This window comes from Elgaria multicarinata, chromosome 1, assembly GCF_023053635.1.
Source record: "Elgaria multicarinata webbii isolate HBS135686 ecotype San Diego chromosome 1, rElgMul1.1.pri, whole genome shotgun sequence".
NCBI classification, from domain to species: Eukaryota; Metazoa; Chordata; class Lepidosauria; order Squamata; family Anguidae; genus Elgaria; species Elgaria multicarinata.
The window spans coordinates 74227847-74250602 of NC_086171.1; the positions used below are offsets into that span (position 1 = coordinate 74227847).

The 22756-nt window shown below is 38.8% G+C and overlaps 1 protein-coding gene across 2 annotated transcripts in view; it reads left to right on the forward strand.

The window, feature by feature from the left end:
• The first annotated feature begins 819 nt into the window (after positions 1 to 819).
• Positions 820 to 22756, forward strand: part of LOC134401493 (uncharacterized) — a 34027-nt gene continuing 12090 nt past the window's right edge. The window contains exons 1-9 of one of the 2 annotated variants that reach the window (XM_063130498.1): positions 820 to 864; positions 2223 to 2444; positions 3935 to 4003; positions 12119 to 12143; positions 13908 to 13940; positions 14775 to 14852; positions 17452 to 17588; positions 18916 to 19035; positions 21040 to 21070. In XM_063130498.1, coding sequence (XP_062986568.1) covers positions 2289 to 2444; positions 3935 to 4003; positions 12119 to 12143; positions 13908 to 13940; positions 14775 to 14852; positions 17452 to 17588; positions 18916 to 19035; positions 21040 to 21070 — 649 coding nt within the window. In that variant the 5' untranslated portion in view covers positions 820 to 864; positions 2223 to 2288. Of the gene's footprint in view, positions 865 to 2222; positions 2445 to 3934; positions 4004 to 12118; positions 12144 to 13907; positions 13941 to 14774; positions 14853 to 17451; positions 17589 to 18915; positions 19036 to 21039; positions 21071 to 22756 lie in introns of those variants that run through there. The other variant, XM_063130507.1, reaches the window with a different exon arrangement.

A 22756-nucleotide genomic window follows, 5' to 3' on the forward strand; every position in this document is an offset into this window, starting at 1 on the left:
AAGGTTAGATTCTGAGATACATATCTCATATGTAGGATATTAAGCATCTGCAAACAGTAAATCTTTATATCCTGTCTTTAGAAGATTAAAAATTAGCCAAATGCTTAATTCCTTGACAATTGCTACATATATGCATGTTATGTTTTGTGATGTAAAGTGCAATATATATAGAAGTCAGTCCCAGGTAAGGGGATAGGATTGCAGCCTCAATCTGTGGTCACTGAATGAGACCATCTGCTTGAGTTAATGGCTCAGCACAGCACATATTTTGAGTTTTTGTTTTTATGATTGTGGCACATTGTAGTAGTCTGGATTATGGTAGATTGACTGAAGTGATCTCCCTTTTTCCTGAGTTAGAATTTAACCCTTATGGTAAAGAGGTAATTTCACCAGGTGCTGCATGCTTACAAATGCCACCTGCTGAAATTTCCTTTTCAATACAACTGTTAAAGATACAGAAGCCCTGTCCTCTTTTTCATATGGTCAGCCTATTTCTATGTGTGTGTGTGCGTGCATAGGTCTGTTCTGTAAGGAGCCGTGAGACCTTATGTGCAATGCAATGATGGCTCATCACACGAACAATGTTCTGCGGTGGAAGAAACTGAAGCAAAACCTCTAAAATGCTGCTTCTGTTCCGACAACACCGCTCTGTCAGTGGGGAAAGGATTTTGACGTTGCTCCCGCCCGGCTTGCGGAATAGGTTGCCCCGCTTGTCTCTCTATTCCTCATTGGCCGTCTTGTTGTATGTCTCCATCTCTCGTATTGGTTGAATGTTAGTGGCTTGCTGGGAGCCCGCGTAAGTTACGTAATTGTCCCGGATGTGGCTATTCGTGAGAGAGCGACGGGGGAAACTTTCGCGCTGAGGTGGGCCTGGTCGCGCTTTAGTACTCGGCTTTCTTGTTTGTTTCATGGTGGAGGTGGGCGGGAAAGAGCAAATTCTTATCCGTCCCCGTGAAGGGTGTACTGAGGAGGGGTCCTGCTTTACCTCAGGAGGGGTTTGAACGCAAGAGGGTCGGTAATAAGGCCTTTGGCGTTTCGAGATGCGGCGGCGTTGAGTACTCTGCCCTTAACGAAGCGTGTTCTTTCACGAAGCCCATGTATGTTAGCGTATGTTTCGTATCTCCGTTACACGATACTGCTGCTACTCGACTGGTACTTAAATACTGGGGGGGGGGAAATATGTGGGAAAAGAGCTGCTCCAGTGATGTGGGGGGAGTTTTAAATTGTGAGGCCAAACGCCCTCTCTCCACGCTTAGACCTCGCCTCCGTTCTTCGGTGGCTCCAGGCAGTGGGAATAAATGCGCTTGGGCTGGCACACCGCACATTTAGACTTTTTAGGTATTATGGTTAAGATAGAGCCCTGCTTTATTTACTTTGACCCTCTCGGATCTGTGTACGCTTACCTTTGTGCAAAATATTGTTGCAGCAGCAAGGTTGCAGTCTTCTCACCTCTGCCATCACCTCTGTAGTTGCCCCCAGCCTTTATATTTCAGTCCTCATATCCTAACATGGCCTTCCTTGAGTTTTTTTTGCTTCTCCAACAGTTTAGTCCTTAGCCACCCAAAAGTGTTCTTCTTTAAGTGACTTCATACATTTTCCCTTGTTGTCGCTGATGCCTGGAATTCCTTTCCAGAACACACATTTATTTATTATTACATATTTATACTGACCAACAGCCTAGGCTCTCTGAGCACTTTACAACTAAAACCATAATATAACAGTCCAAATTAAAACTTTAAAAATCACATAAAACCAGAATAAGTTACAGTCAAGGAAAAGCTTGTTTAAAAAGATATGTTTTTAGGAGGCGTTTAAAAGAAATTACATTTTATTTATTGCATTTATTTCCGGCCCCATAGCCGAAGCTCTCTGGGCGGTTTACACCTCCCAAACTGCACAAGGGAGGGTTTTCTAGAGGGTGGGTACCACTACATGTGAAGCCAGCTCTTTCTCTTACTTCAAATTTATCATCAACACACCTTTTTCTACTAACCCTTTAGTTTTCAGCCCAAACAGAAAACAAACTTAAATATATGTTGTTGCAGCTGTGTATATCTTTCCTTTTTCACCAATTCCTGTGTTTGTTTCTTCTCGCTGTTATAAAATCATTGGAGCAGAGATCTGTGTTTATACTATGATACTCTGTAAAGTGCTATGTATATATGCAGTAGTAGAATGTAAAATCTGTTACGATCAAACTTTTTTTTTTAAATACTTAACAGGTTTAAAGCTCAATAGTTCTTTAAAATAACCTTTTGATCAAGCCTGGTGCAAAACCTTTGTGCAAAATGAACACCCTGAGTAAAGGTGATCTCACACTCAAACCAGAATCTGAAGGGGATCCCAAGCCCAAACCAGAATCTGAAGGAGATGCCAAACCAGAATCTGAAGGAAATGCCAAACCAGAATCTGAGACATCAGCAACAAAGATATATTATTGTGAGGTGAGTCTCTTTCTTGGTAGCCTTTCGATTTTTGATATTACAACATTGTTATATTTTTAAAAAGATGTTGAAGCACTCTTGAAACAACATTGGTCCTGAATAATGTCTGTGGTTTAAAATTTTGAAACCTTACAGCTGTCAACATAGATGAAAGTGTCAACATGGTTTAAATAGGCAATGCTTGCAGTAAAAAAAAACTAGAAAAGAGATGTAGTTGGGACCAAATCATGGTCAACAAAAACAAAACCTTTGTAGTTCACTAGAATTAGCTGAGGTACTTTAATAGAAAAATGTTAATAAAGAAGTATATGAAAACTGTGTTCTCTTAAAATACATTTCCAAGGGATTTTTGAGAAGAAAGCAAGACTGAAACATTGAAGAGCAAAAGGTATTATGTAGAGCAATCCCATAGGAATTGGTAGAACCTTTTCCTTCTCTGCCAGGATAGGCTATATATGTGAGACCAGGTCCTTCTGTCCTTTTACAGGCATCCATTAGATCATGTCCCTAACCCATGGGAATAAACGGTCTGGCCACAATGCTGTGGCAGCAACCTGGCAGGGGAGGCAAGGACTCTTTTGACTCATATGGAGTACATTATACCCTAATCATCACGTGTAGGCCATGCAGAATTTTACCTAAACTTTTTTCAATACTTTATATAATTCTACATGATTTGGGAGATAAAATTGGAGTTTGGGGGATTTCTGCTGACTATAGTAAAATTCAGCAGAAAACTTACATTATACCTAAGTCAACCAATCCATTTCCCTTACTGCTAGAAATTTTCTGAGTTAGGATGCTTCACAGTTTTAATGTTAAATTTAGTTTGGAGGAAGTTTAATTGAAATATTGGACTCTGGAAATGTGCTTACTGGTAGAAGTAATATTACTACTACTTACATAGATATACTGTGGGGTTACATGTTGGGGCAGAGCATTCCTGTGGAGGAGGACAGGAATGAAATCCTAGACATTTTTATGTCCTGCCAGTGGTTTTTATTTGGCTTCTTACAACTGTTTAGTGTTTTTTTTTGTTTTTGTTTTAAATGTTTTCCCCCTTGCTAGTTTCTTTCCAGTAGTGTTGCTATTTCCTTCCCAAAAGTCAGCTCCAATAGTGTGGGGCAGGGGAATGGAAAGACATTGGATCCTGCAGTTCTACAGCCCCTCATGGCATGCCTCCTTGTCTTTTCTGAGAAGCACTGGTTATGGAGTTTTTCTCAGGCAGAAGGCTTGTGAGATTGGATCTCCTTCTTAAATAGTTCTCAGAGAGGAGAATCCAAAAAATTCTGTGGCTCTTGGGATGCCTTCCTGAGGACCATAGGATTTCACCCTTAACTGTTAATTGGGAATGATATTATGATTTGGTTGCCTTTCCAAATGGCCACACAAGTATACAGTCAAATATATGTTTTATATTGTTTAAATGTCTAATTTCATAAATTTTGCTTTCACAAAGAATAACTGAAAACGTTTCTGAACTTTTTTAGATTTGTAAAGTTCCATGTATGAGCGCAATGACACTCCAGATACACTTTGCTGGAATAAAGCATAAAAAGGTGATTAATTCTTCTAGTATTTTAAAATGAGTATGTTGTCATTAATACCTACAATAAATTACTTCCTTTTTGTGTGACAGATAAATGCTTATGAAACATTTGAAAAATTAATTGCATTGCAGTTTTAAGAAATCATCAGGAAAAAATAAAGAATCCAAGAGTAGAATCCAATGTGGCACTTGTGCTGATTCCCTTCCGCAAGCAGTAGATCCCACCATTTGCGTTGCAAAAGCATGCCCACTGTTTATACATGGGCGATTCAGTGCTGCTTAGGGGACGCACAGAAATAAGCATGCTTGTTTCTGGAAGGAAGCAGGTTGTCAGAGCTCAGGTACGTGAGCTCACCAACCTGCCTCTTTCCAGAAATGAGCTTTTCCCCTCCTTTTGTAACACATTCGCCAGGGCAGACTAGAATCAGCGGAGGCACAAGTGCCCTGTTAGATTCTGCCATCTAGCTTTCATCCTCAGATTGAAATACTTTCATTGAAGTACATAGGACTGCTTTGGAGAAAATGGTTTCAGGATTGCAGTATCTACCTTAAAATACATTTGGTTGTAAAATGTAGTGCTTTGTGTGTGTTAAACATGCAGTATAAATAGTAAAATCTCAGGTCAGCCTGAAAACTAGCACTTTGGTAAATGAACTGTTAACCTGAACTGCCTTGAATTGTTTGCTAGTGACTGCAAATTTACATTGTTCTGTTTGATATCAGCAACTTCTGTCACTCAAATATATTCAGTGGTCAAGGTTAATCTTTAATTTATTGCTAGAAAGTTTTTTATTTTAGAATAGGCAAAATTCAATTTGCTGATTGATCTGTAAAACGCTGAATAGTTTGGGACCAGTATATTGATGGGTCACCTCCCATTGCTATGTTGAGACTAACAAAGCCATCAGTGTGCCTTGTTTGATAATGGGGTCCCTATAGGGAAGCAATCTTGATTGTTGCCTCATAAATCCCTCCCCAAAACTGTCTAAGGGTCAAACTAGACAATACATTAAATAGTTAGTATGCCTTTCTTACTGTAAAGGAAGTGTGCAGGTAGGGGAGTTTAAATCTTGCCCCTGCCACTTGGTTTTTGAAATTCCCTGCCCTGTGCAGGAGAGGCAAAGAAACATTTGGCTCCCAGGTGGCTCAGATTTGGCCTCAAGGCCTGAAGTTCTGCATCTCTACAATAATTCTTGAGCTTGAGCATTTTCCCAAGGTGTTTTCAGATCTTATTATTTGAACTCCTTGTTTTGGTGGATTGAGCCTTGGATTATTGGACATTATTAGTTCAATAATGTTGAACTAATTCAATGGCTGAAAATAGGTTTTTAAAGAAATGCTTTTTCCATTTTTAACTTCCTGTTTTCTGCCCCACACTTTTGGGATGTGGTGAATTATATTTGTGTAAAAGAAAATGGCTGAAATATCTAAAATAGTGGATCAACCCAAGATATTTTGTGTAGAGGAGACTTTTGAAGTGAATTTAAAACAAGTTCAAGAATACCATTCTAAATGGTGGACATAGCATTCTCTTCTCCTCATTGTTTTACTATGATTTTATTAGATTGTAAGCCTATGCGGCAGGGTCTTGCTATTTACTGTTTTACTCTGTACAGCACCATGTACACTGATGGTGCTATATAAATAAATAATAATAATAATAATAAATAAAACAATCCTAGCTCTATACAGTTACTGCTGATAATAATTATATGGGGGCAGCATTTGAGAAATAGTTCAAAGAAAGCAAAGGAAGAATGTTGTTCAACTACCGAGTATTTAATCTTTTCACTGAAAATGCTTAGCAGCTAGGAGACCTTGGAAATTCGAAAAACAAAACAGTAGAGCAGAACTTTGTGAGCATTTTGATAGCAGCATGTTCAATGTGGTGTTACCTATGGTGAATCTGAAGGTTCTTTATGTTCTTGAACATAATTTTTCCAGCATAATCTTACAATACAGGACTTGAAATGTGAAAACAAGTTTTAATTGCTGTGATTATTTTTTTCCGTTTGAGTAAAAACTATCAAATGCTTAAGTTTGGAATTCAAACCCAGGCAATGTGAAGAACTATCCTATCCATTCTTTGGTCCTGGAAGCATCTTGAAACTGTTGTAAACTTCCTTCTAACTGGAGCAATTTTATATATCCCATTTGTTCTTGTTGCTGCTTTCTTCAGTCTCCAACATGCTTTTTGTAAACAACACAGCAACTACATATTTAAAATGCAATGCAGTTTTATTAACAGATGAATGGTTTCTTACAATCTCATCAGAAGCATCTGCCTTTGTAGCATGTCTAACTGGATGTTCAGATGCTACAGTGATTTTTGGCAGTGCCAAAGATTTCCCCTTCTCTTCAATATCTTGTAATATTTAGTTCTGAAAGTTACAAATCTGGTCTTGATTATCTAGTTTATTATGTATGGACAGATAATAGATTTACTACTGAAGGCTTGCTTATCTTACAAGAGGTTGGACATAATTGAACATGCCATATACAAGCTGTGAGGTTATCTGATACATATATTGGTGAAATGTTATATACCTGCCTGATTTCTGTTAATTATCATTCAGCCTTCACTTAGCTCTTTCATCACCATTACATGAATGGAAATAATGTTGAACTTTATGGCTAACATGTCAGCTAAATCCTCAGAGAGTTTCCTGGAACTTATTCCTCCTATAATCCGTAGTCTATCCCACTAATGACCAATTGCTATGACAGAAACAAGGCCTCTGTGACAGATCGTATTCATGCTTCATTATACCACAGGCTGCTTATTCTGAATGGATCCAAGAGCAAATCACCTTTTGGTTAAATATGAATTATAATCACAAGGCAAACTATCTTGTCAAAATAAAAGCAACTGGAAAATAATTTTGTGATATGATTGCGAGGCCTAGATTCTTTTTTTGTACCTATATGATTTGTTTCCTCATCTGTAAAGTGGTTACATTTGTGAACTTGTAAAGTGAAGATTTCCAGTCAAGTGCCCACGATTCTTAATTATTCCAGGAGCTGGCCCAAGACTACGGAATTTTCAAGAGAACTGAGCTTCAAAAAAAAAAAAAAAAAGCCAGAACATAAGATCAGCATAATTTTTGTGCCCTATGTGAGACCAGCAGATCTTTGCCTCCTGACTCTGATAGCCAAGTAGTGGAGATGTCATAATAAGTCAAGTCTATCAGGAGTGGCATTCTTCTAATAACTTCATTAATATAAGACATTGTCTTATTCATCTGAAGAAACACAAAACTATATTTACTGCCATGAAATATCAGAACATCTGTGTAAATATTCTTGAGTGATTAGTATGGATCTGCGGTTGAAGGATGGACATGGAAAATAGCAGATGGGAAAAAGAATGATTTGTAACAATGAAAATATTGGCTTACTGTTGCATGTCTTGAGCTGGAAGGACATCAGACCACCAACAAGATCTCCGGAAGTATGGGAAAATGGAAAGGTTTCAGCCAAAATTAGGGTATGATGTCTATTTCCCCCCAGTCATTTTACAGTGTTGAAAGTTAATGAGACTTTTAAGGGATGCTTTTAGTAAAGATGCTTGCAGGTAAGTACAGTTATGAACATGGGAGGAGATAATACTTGGCACTGAGCTAGCTTAGATAGTTCAATAGCCTGGCTCCCTTCTGTATGCTTACCTCTCAAAACATGGTTGCATATTAATCGTAATCACTGGATTTTCTTAGGATGTTTTCTTCATTGGGGTGTTTGCACATTTCATGCAGCGTCTTCCCTGTTTTAGTGCTCTCCTCCTAGTCAGTAATAATACTATTCATTGTATTTGGTATTTTTAGATGCATTGTAAAAAATGAATAAAACTTCCAGCAATACTGATTGACTTTGAATTCTCTCAGAACTTAGGTAGATTCAGCAAAGTCTACAAAGACAGAGAGCTGGATGACTTAAGTTGAATATATTTTAGTGTAGAGAGGCACATTATGGACTTCAAAAAACAAATCAACTAATTATTAGATACTTTCTTACACTTCCTGGTAAGGAAAATATCTGAAGTCCTTTGCAATTAAAAAGGATAAAATATGTATAAGATAACAAAGCAAAATAACAAAACGAGGAACAATAATGTATATGCCGTGAAGCTGGAATGAACTTTAAAATCAGAGTTCACTTTAAACATAATATTACACCTTTATCTTAGAGCTTTTGGAAAGCAGATTTAATTTATTTTATGATCATTCAGTTTGGGTGTGTAAGTTATCGATGTGTATTGTTGCTGGTGGGTGACATTCAAATATACTATTACTACCCCTTACATTCTGGATGATCAAGTCCTATAAAGGCCATATTATGTGTTTTTTGTAAGGTGTCAGGTTGGCTTGTTTGCAGCCTCTTCTAGAACAGGGATGGGGAGCCTCTGGTTCTTGGGCCAGATTTAATGATGGTAAAATTACCAGAAAGTTTGAAGCCATAGAAAGGGAAGTGTGGGGGAGGGGTACCTCCCCCAGAAATTATGGGGGAAATGGCAAAATACACAATACTTTTAAGCGCAATTTACAGATCTAAAGTTACTTTGTAACTTTAGAATATTTAACGTATTACATATAACTTGGTTTGCTCATGAAATTATTTGAAGAGTGATATTTTATTCCTTCTAAATAGTTCCCTTTAATAAATCGTATTTTTTATTCGCTATGGAAGGTTGTCTCCAGCAGTGGTGTCCAATCCCATGCAGTACGAACTAGGCTACTAAGTTTCTTTTATACGGAGAGGGCTTCTATTGGTGGCAGTTAAAGATAGCTGAGGGAGCATTTCTTTAATGGTGAGATCTATTTGGCAACTTCACTACAAATTGAGGCAGTTGGTTCCATAGATCCAAGCCTTAATTTTTGAGAACAAAACAGATGGCATAAATCATATGGTCTGTTGGGTGTGGTGACAGTGGAGAGATAATTTCTTTTGCATGTTGGTTTTAGAACTAAATTCATTTACTCTACAGCATCTAATCAGAACAAGTTGCCAAACACAGGACTCTATACAACAAAACCCAAATTGTCAAGATTATACATTTTCTACCATTTTGTTTTTAAAAAGTGGGTGGAGAAATAACTGCTGGAAATCTTACAAAGAGGATTAAAAAATATTCCCCATGGCTTCCAAATTTCCTGAAATGTTGTATCTCTATTTTGCAAGATTCTTCCTGTTAAGTAGTCTTTAGAAATAATTTTGGTCAAGTTAAGGCCAAATAGCAATATATGAACCCCTTAACATTTTATTAATTATTCTAAAATTGTTTTTTTTATATAATGAGTTTTTCAGGAAAAAGCCTTTTCCCCTCTCCCCTTTTTTTCTATGCTTTCACATCTCTATGCATGGTCCCTCCACTCCCCAAAACTCCATCAGAAGCAAGAGGAGACAGGAGAGCAACTGAGCTTAGTTGCTTTCCTCCTCTGCTCCGATATCACTTTCCCTTCCCCACACAAGAAAGGCAATGAAAGAATGAAGTTGAGTCTTGGAGTTCACAGGCCTTTCCTAGCTGGGTGGGAAAAGCTCATGTGAAGCAGGCTTCCCAAGTAAGGTGGATGAGCTCCAGCTGGCACCTCAGCTGGGCACATAATGACAGCAGGGGGTGGTACCCTGCCTCTCATGTCATAGATGGGGGCTCACATCCTGATATTCAGCCTGTTGGAAGGTCTGGGGGCCAGTCTGGACCCAAAATGGCTCCCTGCCTGTTCTAGTATATTCACAAATATAATTGATCCTTACTTTAGTTTAAACACTTTTGTGCTGGTTTGACTAGCTATATTATATTGTGGTGCCATAGTTTGTATGCTCTCTCCTGAGCTCTACTTGCAGGTGCACCAAGCTATATAACCAAAGTAATCCAAACAGATCCTGCTATATACTATTTTAGTTGTTGAATCACAGTAACTGTAAACATTACTCCACAAAACAATTAGAGATACAGAATAGAAGGATTTCGGAATTCATAGCAATCTGCAAAGTAGAAACAAGATATGGTTGTAGTGTTATACTGTTAACTCAGTGGGCTTCAGTGTAAGGCCAACTTCCTTGATGTGGTGCATAGAATTGGTAATGAAGATGCAAACGTCACCTGGATCCTTTCTGATGGTATTTGGACTGAACCTGCAAAGAACCTTCTGATCCCTATACGCAGTCCTTTTGTTGATTTTTCAAGTTGCTGAATCATCATTGAAATCTCTAGATTTTTATAAACTTTTAATTTTTTTTCAGTTCCTTCCTCTGATGCTTCGGACTCGTGGGGTCTTTCTCCTTTCTTTTTCATTCTGTTTGTCCCTTACCAGAGGACAAACTGAGTCTTGCCAAGTTAGTCATTTTGTTACCCCTAGTCCTATAGATGCTTGGGAAGGTGCAATTCTATTCTTGAATTAAGAGTTTAAAAATCCTTATGTGGTTTTCGTAGTCTTTGAACTTGGTGTTATGCAACAAGAAGGGGAAAAAATGATTTCGCATCCCCCAGTCATTGTTTTTGGGATGAGGTTTTTGTAGACTCATCTGATGGTTCACCAGCTTTAGGGATAACCACATTTAAGTGTGATGCTGTGTAAAGTAGTACCCTACAGTTTGTAAGTGTAGATGAAGAAGCCCCTCTTGGCTCCATCTTTGAAATGGTTATCTCCCTTCCATTGTAACAGATATTCCCCTGGACTAAAGAAAATTATAGATATTCTCATATGGATGGATGTGGATAGACTTTCTCCTTCCTTCACATCACAGTAGGATAATCTTCCCAGGTTAAATTCTTTGTATTGAATAAGAACTCCACTTAAACTAAGAATTTAGGCACATGATTAAAAGCTAAAAGGGAACTTCTAGAAATCGTTAGTTACATTTTGTCAGTCATGTTTAATTTGGTTTCAAGCAAAAACATTACGTTTTTTGCATTCTGGGATTCATAATCCTAATTATTATTTACGAATTTATTGAAGGACGCTTAGCTTCTTTAGGAGAGTGCCTGTCCTTCAAGTGAAACCGCATATTGGAAAGAATTTCTATCTGCAGATTTCTATGCAACTTGAGGTTGTAAATGTGTGTATTTTACTGAGAAATTAAAGTGGATCGGGGGAAATCTGTCCCATTTGCCTGTTAGCCACTAATGATAGATAATCATCTAAGACAGAAATTGACTTATCCTGCAATAAAGCACAAACTTGTCATATATAATAATGTCTGATGGCAGCTAAGGTACATGTCACTTTTTGAGACGTCTGATTTGGCAAAACAAAATTGACCACGCACCCTTAAAGAAAATAAAAGTAAAATGTGAAAAGCAAGTATAAAATAGGATATATAAAGTCAATGTAGCATGTTTTTTCTTGTGCCTCCTCTATAAGTGAGCAACTGCCATGTTTATTGTTATCTTTGATTGGCAGCTGGGTATGAAGGTAGATGTTCTTACTGTCTGAAAGATTAGCAAGATCTGTTTTTTGGTACCGAATAAGTCAAAATTGTTTCATTCAAATCTTCTCTTGGATTGTTCTGATCAAGTTATCATAAAAATGAAATGTAGAAAAATAAAACCTTGAAGTCATTGTATTCTATGTGAATCTAATGAGACCTCTCCGTTTTGTGGTTAGCATCTTTTTCAGAGTCTGGAGACTTCAGTTCCTCTTCTAGTTCACTTTTTCCCCAAATCTGTTTTGTTAATGGAGTTCATTCAGCCTCTCATGTCTCCTGTTCACTCTATGCTTTAGAAATTTCAGGAAACCTGACCACTCGCCATATTTCATAAAATGGCTCAAAATCTTGATTTTTGGGGGGATTCCAGCTCCTAGGGTTGTAGGAACTGTAATAGTGCAAAAATCAGGATTTTGTGTAAGCCACCCTTAAATATATCTACCTTAGGCCTTGTCACTTACAAGAACCAGTTGGCATTGTGATTAACCCTGAGATATTCCTTGGAGTCAAGATTCATTTTTCAATACTGTCTAGTTTTTGCAGAAAATCATGAAGGCAGAACTTTTTTCTTTTACTATAAAAGTTGGCCTTCATTTATCTGCAGAAGCTACAGTGAAGGTAACACTTTTTTTTAAGAAAAGAAAGGGGTAGTTCACTAATTATCTTCTTATTTCATTTTGGGAACACTTGCACCTTTATTTAGAGAGAGAGACTCCTGAAATCAAAACGTAAGTGTAAAACCTTTTTTTCCCGTCTCTTGTGGCTGTGATGGCTCTTGCTTGGGTTAGAAACTTACATTTAAAATATCCTATTTCTAATTTTTCTAAAGTCTTGATTCAACATCACTAAATTAATCAGTTTTTCAGGTCTTTGATTTGCAGAAATAAGGACAGCTTATTACAGAGTAGGCAGGAATGTATCCACATTATGAATGTGACAAGATTATTGAATTACCTTAAGGGCCAAAGGTAGATTTTGGGCAGTAGCTCTAGGTCAGGAAACCTGGCCACCACTAAACAACTGAAAAATGGTGCAGGCAGGCAGGGAGGGGCCTGCCTCCATGATTCTTTTCTCCCTTCCTTCAGTCACTTTTCCATCAGTAAACATTCTGGCCAGACACTGGAATTCCTAGAAGTGATGGGTGGGAAAGGGTTGAAGACCTCCTTCTTTCCTCAAGTTGTGTCCTCTATGGTTTGACCGCAAGAGTACTGCTTTCTTTGAAACTTAAAGCATGAGTAAAAGCAATGGATTTCATTGGCACATACTTCCAAGTACGTGTGCAGAGCACTACAGCTTCTGAGGCCATGGTTAGACCTACCCGGTCTAGCGCGACACAGGAGGGAGGATCTCGCGATATGATTATTGTGAGATCTCCCCCTCTGTCTACATGTGGCACGCGATGTTCTAGGAGGAAGAGGATGTCGCACTCGCCCTTTTGTTGGTTTTTTTAAAAAAAGGAGATGGAGCGCTAGAGCGAGAAATGTGAGCTCTGTTCCTCATGCCTGGCTCCTCGCGGTTACTCGCGAGGAGCCGGGACAAACCGCGATGCCCACCCACACGTTCCGCGATCTCAGGATCATCCCAAGACCACGGAAAAATCAGGATTAAAGGCTATGCCAATATCCCGAGGAAAGGGAGGGATTATCTCTCCCTGCTCCCAGGATGCCCTGTGCGTTGTGTGGACACACAGGAATGATCCCGGGGCGATCCCTGGGATATCGGCTGGTCTAGCTAAGCCCTGAGACAACACTATGTTGCTGCAGCCATGCTGGAGCAATTGGAAATGCTTCTGCATGTGGTAGCTTGGAATGAGATAGTTTTGTGAAAATTGCTGAGAATGTGTATTGCCTCCAAGGAGTAGCACTTTCATAACACCATGTTTGAGCAAACTTCTGAATGTGAAGTTTGCTATTAGGAAATTCCATCATATTGAAGCATTTCCAGCAGCTTCCACTTGGTCATAGTAATCTAGAACCAGGCCCTTATTTCTTATTGGCTCTATCGGTGTTCTACATTGGCAGCATTTCTACAAGATAATAAACAAATTGTGGAAATAAGAACATATAACTCCATGCAGACTACTAATTTCTGTAAAACTCTGGAAAAAGGTAGAACAGTAAAGGTAGTTACTTAGGCTGCCTTGAGGCCCAGTATTGGGCAAAAGGCGGGATAATGATGATGATGATGATGATGATGATGATGATGATGATGATGTCGTCCCCCTTGTCCTTTTAAGATTTTTGATCTAGGATTAACAACATTACAATGAGGAAACTGTGTAGTTCACTTAGAGTGATACTTGTTAGGTGTGTAAGGGCTAGATTGCCAAATTAATTCAAGCTCTGAAGCAGAGACAAATGCTTCTAGTCCCAGCACCACATAAAATTCAGAAGACAGAGCTAGCCCAAGTACTTGAGAGTGTCTGCAAAAGAAATGCATGCTATATTGACAGTTAATATCAAAACAATATAATTATTGGTGTGTCTTCTTAGATGCTCCAGTGATATATGAAGAACCCATGCCAGGTAAGAATAACAGTAAATAACTCTAAATCAGTAATAGTTTTTTTTAAAAAAGAAGTCACATTCACCTTTTTTTTAAAAAAGGGTTGAAAGAAGCTGGAAGAAAAGGGCCATGATAGCAATTTATGAATGGTGGAGGGAGTGAATGCCAAGATCATAGTCACTCCCAACATTCTAGAACTCAAGATAATAATTAAATTTTAAGGCAATGAGATCAAGACAATACCTACTTTTACTTCTGGAATATATTTCTGCAGAATATTATAATGTTGTCTAACATAGATGTTAAGGGCAATAGACAAATTAAATGGAGGGTAAACCTATCACTGGTGTTTGGCAAAATGCAAATAGGACCTACCTCTTTAAAATATTATATCTCTGATTTATTGATGTTGGGATCAAAGAAGGAATGGCGGTCTTCATCGTTAGCTAAGTTTATGAATTTCCCAGGGGCATCTGTTTGAAGCAGAATGTTAGGCTGGATGGACCTTGCAAGAGGTTTATATTTGTACTTCTCAGAACGTGCATGAACTAGAATATGTAGAACAATTAATTCTGGTGTATTAGCTAATTTGAACAGGTTTTAGATAGAAAAAAAATCCAGTTTTAAATGCTTCTTTAAGTACCATGGACCTTGATTTTTGAACTTATTTCCTGTTTTATTTAATTCTTTAATATTAAAGATGTATGGAATCCTTTGATTTTTTTTCTTGTGGAAAACACATTTAAATAACTCATTAGCTCACTATGTATTCTTTGTGTATTTCTGTATGCTGAAAGTGTGGCAGATCTCTATTTTATATTTACCCCATATAATACAAGTTTGTTTTCTCCTAGTAAAGAGACCACTCTCAAAAAATATAAGATGTCTGAAAGATTTCATGAAGGATCCAGACAGAGAAGAACCTCTCATAGGTACACTTCTTCAGTTTGATCAGTGTCATTGTTTTATTGATTATCTCTAGAAACTAAATAACATTTTAAACTAAATGCTCATTATGATAGGTAGGGTGGTGGTGAATGGAGGAACTTGATATTGCTGAGACCTTAGAAATGTGCACAGAACAATTTTAATTCCCCATATCATCCATCTGAATGGATGGGTTGGAAACATGTTTTGCCCCTCTCATTAGTCTTGACAGTACATACAATATTCTTTGTACCATATGACATCTTAAGGATTGAGCCCACTGCAAGGTGCCTCTTTTGGTATTACAGTAAATTTCTTACCTAGTTTACTTATCAGTTATTCTTAGTTCTGGATGTTATACCCTGCTAACTTCCCTTTGCCTAAATCTCTAGATCAGCCTTCTTACCAAGCTGTACTCATGTTCTCTGGGCATCCAGAGGAGGAATTTGTTTACCACCTCATTGCTGTCTCTTCATGTTACACCTCCACAGACCTTACCAATAAGCTTTACTAATGTGGAGTGAATAATTGTATAGCCACACACAGCTCACTCGCGAGCTGTGTATGTATACAACCAATGCAAATATTTGGCTTCCTTCTCATTAAGATGGTAAAACTTGTGTCTAGGCCAGGAGGTAACCAACCTGGTGCCCTCTAGATGTTTGGGATTATGACTCCCCTAAACCCTTACCATTGGCCATGCCTCCCTCTCACACCACAGTTCCAGCACCCAACATCCTTTCACCCATCTCTCTCTCTCTCTCTCTCTCTCAGGATCATCCCCCCCAAAAAACTCATATCCAAAACACGTGCTCTCTCACCTAACCCCTTTTGCCTAGTTGGATCACCTTCAGGCCTCCCTAAACCCTCTTATTGTTCTCTACAGCCCTCCCCAGTCTTCATGCTTCTTCCTTTCACCCATCTCTCTCTCTCCTCCCAAATGCATTCCAAACATTGAAAGCAGGTAATTGATCTTGGAGGTCTAGGGTGGCAGCTGCATGCTCAAATGGGAGCTAATAAGTTCCCATACAAAAGCACCACCAACTTGGGTGTGGGCAACTGGTGGGGCAGGGGCAGCGACAGCAGCAAGTCTCACAGACACAGCAGTAGGTTTCTGCAGCTGTCAGGGTGTTTGTGGGTGCCATGATAAAAATATGTGCACTCGAGGATTAAAGAGAGCTAGAAACAATTTGAAAGAGGAAACATTGCTACATTATCACATCATAGAGTTAGAGTTTTCTTTGTAATTCCTTCTCTTTCTGAATAATTCTGACACTAGAGACTGTTTCTCAGCCCAAATAATAAAACAATTACTTATTTACTTAAAAATTAATCTAGCTGTGTTAGTCTATTGCAGCAAAACCAACAAAGAATCTTGTGGCACCTTATAGACTAACAAATGTATTATAGCATAAGCTGGGGGTAGACAACCTGGTGCCCTCCAGATGTTTTAGATTAAACATAAGAAGAGCCCTGCTGGATCAGACCAAAGGGTCCATCTAGTACAGCACTCTGTTCACACAGTGGCCAACCAGCTGTCAACCAGGGAACCGCTAATTCCTATAATCCCCAACCATTCACCACGCTGGCCAGGGCTGACAAGAGATATCATCCAAAACATCTGGATTGTGCCAAGTTGCCTACCCCTGTACATTTCTATGAAACCAGTCCACTTCATCAGATGCAGCATTAACAACATTTATGGTTTCTGTTTTGAACTGTTTTCCCAACGGGGAAAAACCAAGATCTTTTCGTGGAGCACCTTGCTGCTCCATGGTTAACAATTCATCTGCCGAATTGAACTCTAGTTCATGAAAGCTTATGCCATAATACATTTGTTCGTTTTAAGGTGCTACAAGACTATGTTTGCAACAGACTTAACACAGCTACTGAAAATCGTTACTGTATATATTTGTAAATATTGTTTGAATAAAATTTTGTTTTGTTCTTCCAATTTAATAAATCAAACAATGCAGTTTTATGTGCTAAGAGACATGCCGTGTTTGCATTATTTAATTAGTAAAGTCAGTTTAAAACTGACAGAACACAAGTATTACATGAATTTCCTTCCATTTTTCATTATGTTTCCATATATTTCTGTCGCCAAGATCCTGATTTTTCCATGGCTTCAAAATTACTTCTCTAGGCTCTACCACTTGTGACTTTAAGTGTGTATACCTTTGTACTAATATAGATATATCCCCACACATTAAATAGTAACATGATGAAAGGTTCTAACCTTCTATGTGAAAAGATGTTTAGCATGGAGAAACATTCAGTAACATGAGCCCTCACCTGAAATTTTAAATATGACAACCAGGCCTTTGTTTCACTGGAAACCCAAGTGAGAAAGCTACTCTGTGCATAGGCTTCCAAATAAATGCTTATGGAGCAGCCTCTTAATCCATGTGTCTGTGTTCAGATACTTGTGCCATACGTCTCTCTCTCTCTCTCTCCTAGGTAGTGAGGAAATAAAGAAAGAATATGGAAGACATAGAATTCAGTGTTTTATGATTGGCACATTAAACTGGATATATAAATATAATTACACTTTTTCCTGGACAAAGAAACTTATGTCTGTGTCACTATTTTATGTGCTTACAGGTTTGGAATATGTGATGGAGGTCCGATTTAAAGGGAGAAGAGAACCATTCTATGAATGTCAGCTATGTCAGTTTAATACAGAAATGGCACCAATGATAGAACATCTCACTGGTCAAAGACACAGAAAAACTTACCTTGTAAGTTAACTTCATTAGGAGATAGTTATTTAATAAAGCACCAGAAAAGTCAAAATCAAAGATCTGTGCAAAGCTCATTTTTGAAGTGCATGTTTGCACTGAATTTCTTTTGCTTTATCTGGAGCAACAGGCAAAAGTAATTACATTGCACGGCATACTGCTAATACCTTTCTCCTTAGAGCATGCAAGTCAAATGCATGCTTCTGTCTGCATACAGTGATGCCCTGTGAGGTCTCTAGAGCACTCTTCCCCATCCATTTCTCTAAGAAATTCTAGTAAGCCATGAACTCTCCCCCCACATTGCTCTGATTAAACTGTCTCTCCCATGTTGGAAATATTTTTCCAGTTAACGAAATTGTACGCGAGGTTAACTTAAATAAGAAAGGAATGTAGCCACTATGTCTTCTAAACTAAATCTGCTGAATTGGCCTAAGTGTTATTTCCTATGGCAGAAGGGATGAGAAGATGGAGGTATCAGATTGGTGCATCCAGCTTCTTTGTAAAATTTGCAGAAAGCAGCACTTCTGGGATAGATCACAGAAGCTGGAAACAGCTATGAAGCTCTGATTGATGGGAGCGACTGAACTCTGATCTTTTTGTCCAGGGGTGCCACTGCTGAGTAGGCATTAGGAACTGATAAAGAACCAGTACACTTACTATAGGAATGGCCAATTTGTGGCCCTCCAGATGTTTTGGCCTATAACTCCCATCATCCATCACCATATCTATGCTGGTTAGGGCTGATGGGAGTTACAAGCCAAACATCTGGAGGGGCACAAGTTGCCCACCCTGGTCTTACGGGTTAGTGTACCAAGAGGTTGCTTTGTTCCTTTAGTCTATCAGTATTTTTATTTTATAAAGTACATTGTTCACTTTTCCTTGCTCAATTTATTCTCAATAAAACTTCATTTGCTCAATCTGTCTTAAAGTGTTGTGGTTAAGGGATAACGAACTGAGGTAGGAAGTTTACCTTTGGGGTATCCTACACTCCATGGAAGTAGTAGTATTATACTAATTCTTCACACTCACACACTCAAGCATTCTGGTTTTGGGTTGGATACTGCTGTAATTTTTCAGGGCTCTGATGGTGGCTTAAAGGAACTAGCTTGTCCCTCTGGAGCAGGGTGGGGGGTTGTGCAGGAGAGGGAACGTTGAAGGTTGTTTTAGGGAGTAATGGGACTTGCTTAGATAGCATCTAAATTGATATTTCACTCACAGTTTTCTTTTCTTTTTTCTTAACCTGCTTCAAGCCTTTGAGTGTGGAGTAGGCTGAAAAAATCAACAATGTAAAATTTTGAGTTGTCTGACTTTTCCATTTCCTTGGTAGATAAAACATTATCCAGAGAAGTCAAGGAGGGGCCCAAATAATGGTAAAGAAGAAAAAGTTAGATTTCTTAGACGGATAGCAAGAGAAGTAGAGAAGACTGAAGGTTTAAAAATGTATAAGGTGAGTTTGGGATTTCAGTTGATAATACTGCTATAACAGTGACCTGGTTCACATGTATGCTGGTTGCATCTTGGTAGAATTAGCATAATTATCCTCAGCAGCGCAGCTTGTGTCATGCGAACCCAGCCAGGGTGGCTTCTGTCCACCCAGAACCCTACAAGAACCCACGGCCAAGTTCACATGAGATGACAACCTGTGCTGATGAGGGTAATTATGCTAATTCCCCCACACCAGGCACATACAGCGGGGGGAAATGAGCCACTGTTACTTATTTCCCCAGCCATAATCATGTGAATCGGGTCAATGTAAGAAATGGTCATTTAGTAGTTCTTGTTTATGGTTATAGAAATGCTTACTCTTAAGCCTGATAGAAGAATTGGATTTTTTAATAAAAATCTTAGAACTTCATCAAATTATAATGTTGAAAGTGATTTGATTGTACTTGTGGATTGTAAACTCATTAAAGATGCAATTTTCCATAGTCATTCATGCATACAGTGGTGAGAAAAAGTTTGAGAATGCTAATGATAATTGCGGAAATTCCAAGTTTTACCATGATAGGCTTTGTTGATCAAAACCAGTCCTTTTCCAAATATCCAATAGGGTTTATATTGCTCAATTCCATGTCTTGTGAAATAAAACAATGTTAAATTAGGCAAAGAATGAGTATGTAAGAGTCAGGGTATATGCAAAAGTAAGTGAACCTGAGGGAGGAAAGGGAACAAGTTTGAGAAATGCATCCTCTGAGCCTGGTTTTCCTTCTACCTTGAATTGCTTTCACCACAAAGGTTTTGTGGTAGGGAGCAGATTAGGCTTGAAACTATATGACACAGGTCTCAGCTATGCTCTCATACTGCCAGGGATATGTAAGTTTAAGTCAGGGAGGATTATGTACGCTGCCTTGGGTTCCTTGGAGGAAAAAAGGCGAGATATAAATGCAATAATAATAATAACAACATGCAGCCCCCACAGTCCTTCAGTGTGGCATACACAACACCTCAAAATTCAGGGGACCCCCTGCCACGACACAGGCTCTGAACACCAGACCTGGCCGAGGCTACTCCCTGCTCAAGCCAAGCACCACCACTTGATACGCCCAAGGCAAGAGATAAAGCCCACCTTCCTCCAAACTATGTGGAGAAAGGGGTTAAAATTGGAGAATGGATTTTAATATATATAATAATGCACTGTGAGTTATATCTGATTAGGTGAATGATTGTCAGAGTGGGTGTTAAATGTGTAAACTTAAGATGATAAATGCCAAACAGACACGTGGGACTTTTGTGGTAGTTTAAAAACAAAACAATCAAAATTTATTTTTAAAAGTTCATAAGCTTTGTTTCGAATAACATTTAAAAACCTTTTTGAAACCTTTCATACAATCCGGTCACTCTCACATTCGCGCTTTCCTTTTTCTCACACAATCACTCTTGAACTTTCTTTATTATCAGTATTGATTCATATACTTCCACTACGTGCACACCACACTCTAAAGACACCACTCACTACACTGACTCTCAAATGTCCCAGAATTTAAGTACCATAAACACAGAGAGCACTTCAGACTCTAAGAGTACCTAACAAGTCTCCCTGAAAAGCTTTCCTGAAAAGAACAAGAACAAGAACTCTCAATCCCCTCAGTCATTCCCTTATATATCACTCCCCCCCCCCTCCCAAGACATTCTAACTCTGCCCACTCAGGCCAACATTCTAAAAACCACAGACTTACAAACTGCAGACATACATTTGGAATTGACTTGTGGGGTGTAACGCCACACACCCCCTCCAGAAAATGTTAAAAATATATTGGGGGGCAATTAAAATGTGGTTTTGGGGCTCTGTTGCTACGGATGCCATTTTGTTGTTCGTATTATTAATTCTACATATGCGTGCGCACAAAATTTCATGTGAAATTGTGTGGCAAAAATAGAATTCATTCTGCCCCCATAATAGAATGGAGTATAATGAGCTTGAAGTTGATCAAATCTTTTTCTTGTTTTCTAGCGTGAAGGTTATGAGAGACCCAGTATACGTTGTAAGTAAGAAATTAGTATTTTTAATATATTGATATAAAAGCAGCTTGAACTTCCAAATCGCATGTAACTAAACATGTACATAACTATTACTGGTAGTTAAGAAATGCAACAGCAGCATTGAGTTGACAATAATGAGCCAGTGCACACTAACCAATTACTCCCCCTTAAAGCGGGGGTAACTAGAACAAACCTTGGAACTTGCATCCATTGTTTGTTCATGATTCTGTGTGAACTGGGAACTCTGGCTTGTCTCTACCAGACATAAGCACTAGTTTGTTCTTCGGTTATAACTGCCTTGTCTGGGGAGTTCCTTGTTTCCATATCATGATAAACCATGGGTAGAAGATCTGTGGTTTGTTAGCAGCTCCTGCTTGCAAGAGGAACCGGGGGGCGCTCAAGCAGTATGCACAGACATGCTGGTTTGGTCACAACAAACATGTGAAAGTTCTTGAAGTCCTTTGACCTGTATTAATTGGCCCCAGGCCAAATGAGGCCTGTGTATGCATTAGCTTGCTGTATATGCTGAACCCAAGTCAAGTGAGCAGGTGTAATAGAGACCAAGGTATGTGTATGAGCTTGCCTCCCCAACCCTAAAAGCCATGGTTGGAGCTGAAGGTACTTCAAGGCCAAAGTAGAGGGAATTAACTAGCGGCCCCTCATCTTTTGACTCTAAAACTGTCGGGGGTTGTACTTAGGCTTTAGGGAAACGGCACCATAATACCCAGCTAGTTGAGGGGTGGCACCTGCCTCCTTTTTTGCTGCCAGAGATAGTCCCTGGCAGCATGAGAGCAGCATATATGCAGCTTTCAGCCTGCAACACTTTGTGTGTGCACCATTTTTTACAATGTTAGGGTGTCATGATCTCTTTTACTTTAGTAATCTCCAGTGCATGCTAAAATATGTAGTGGTGATAAAATTTGTATTTATTTTTTTCATTTCATTTCTGATCTGTTCAATAACCAATGTGTTCGTTTCAGTTGAATATTCTGCTTATTTTTTGAGATAGCTGTAATGATATATAAAGCTTTAAATAAATGAGTGGATTCTAAGCAAACAAGTTGGATCCTTACTCACTAATAGCAGTGCTCCTTTTCAGAGAGTCAACCAGCCCTGCCTCCTACAGGATACTATAAGCAATTAAAGGCACTAGCAGGCTATGTTTCTCCTCCTTTCCAGTTTTCTTTTCCAGCTGTAACACTAATATTCCATTGCTTGTGAAGACCATTGAGCATGCATACTCACTTGACTGTTTTGGGTTTTTTTCTCTTTTAATTTATAAGTTTATATAGTGCATATCTAGGGATTCTCCTAAGTATGTAAAACCCACCACTCTGTTTTTTGATCACCCCACTTCATTATCTAAACAGAGTTTGCAGTCAGCAAACACACTGAGTTTTGTTGCAAACACACTTTTGCACTTCGCAAACACACTTTGCAGAGTTTTGTTGCTAGCAAACTGGCAACAAAATATTTCACTGTACAGTGTTTTTGGCCCTCCAGAATACTATAAATACGTAAGGAGTGCAAATAAGCCAATTCACTCCCTGCCCATCTTCAGTTTCCTATTGCTCTCTTCAACATTTAATGGCTCTTGGTGACCACTGAGTCTGTGGGGCTGTTTCAGGGAGTGGGGGTGTTAAAAATGTTTTGTACTACTGCGCATCTTTGGGTTCATCTGAGCATGA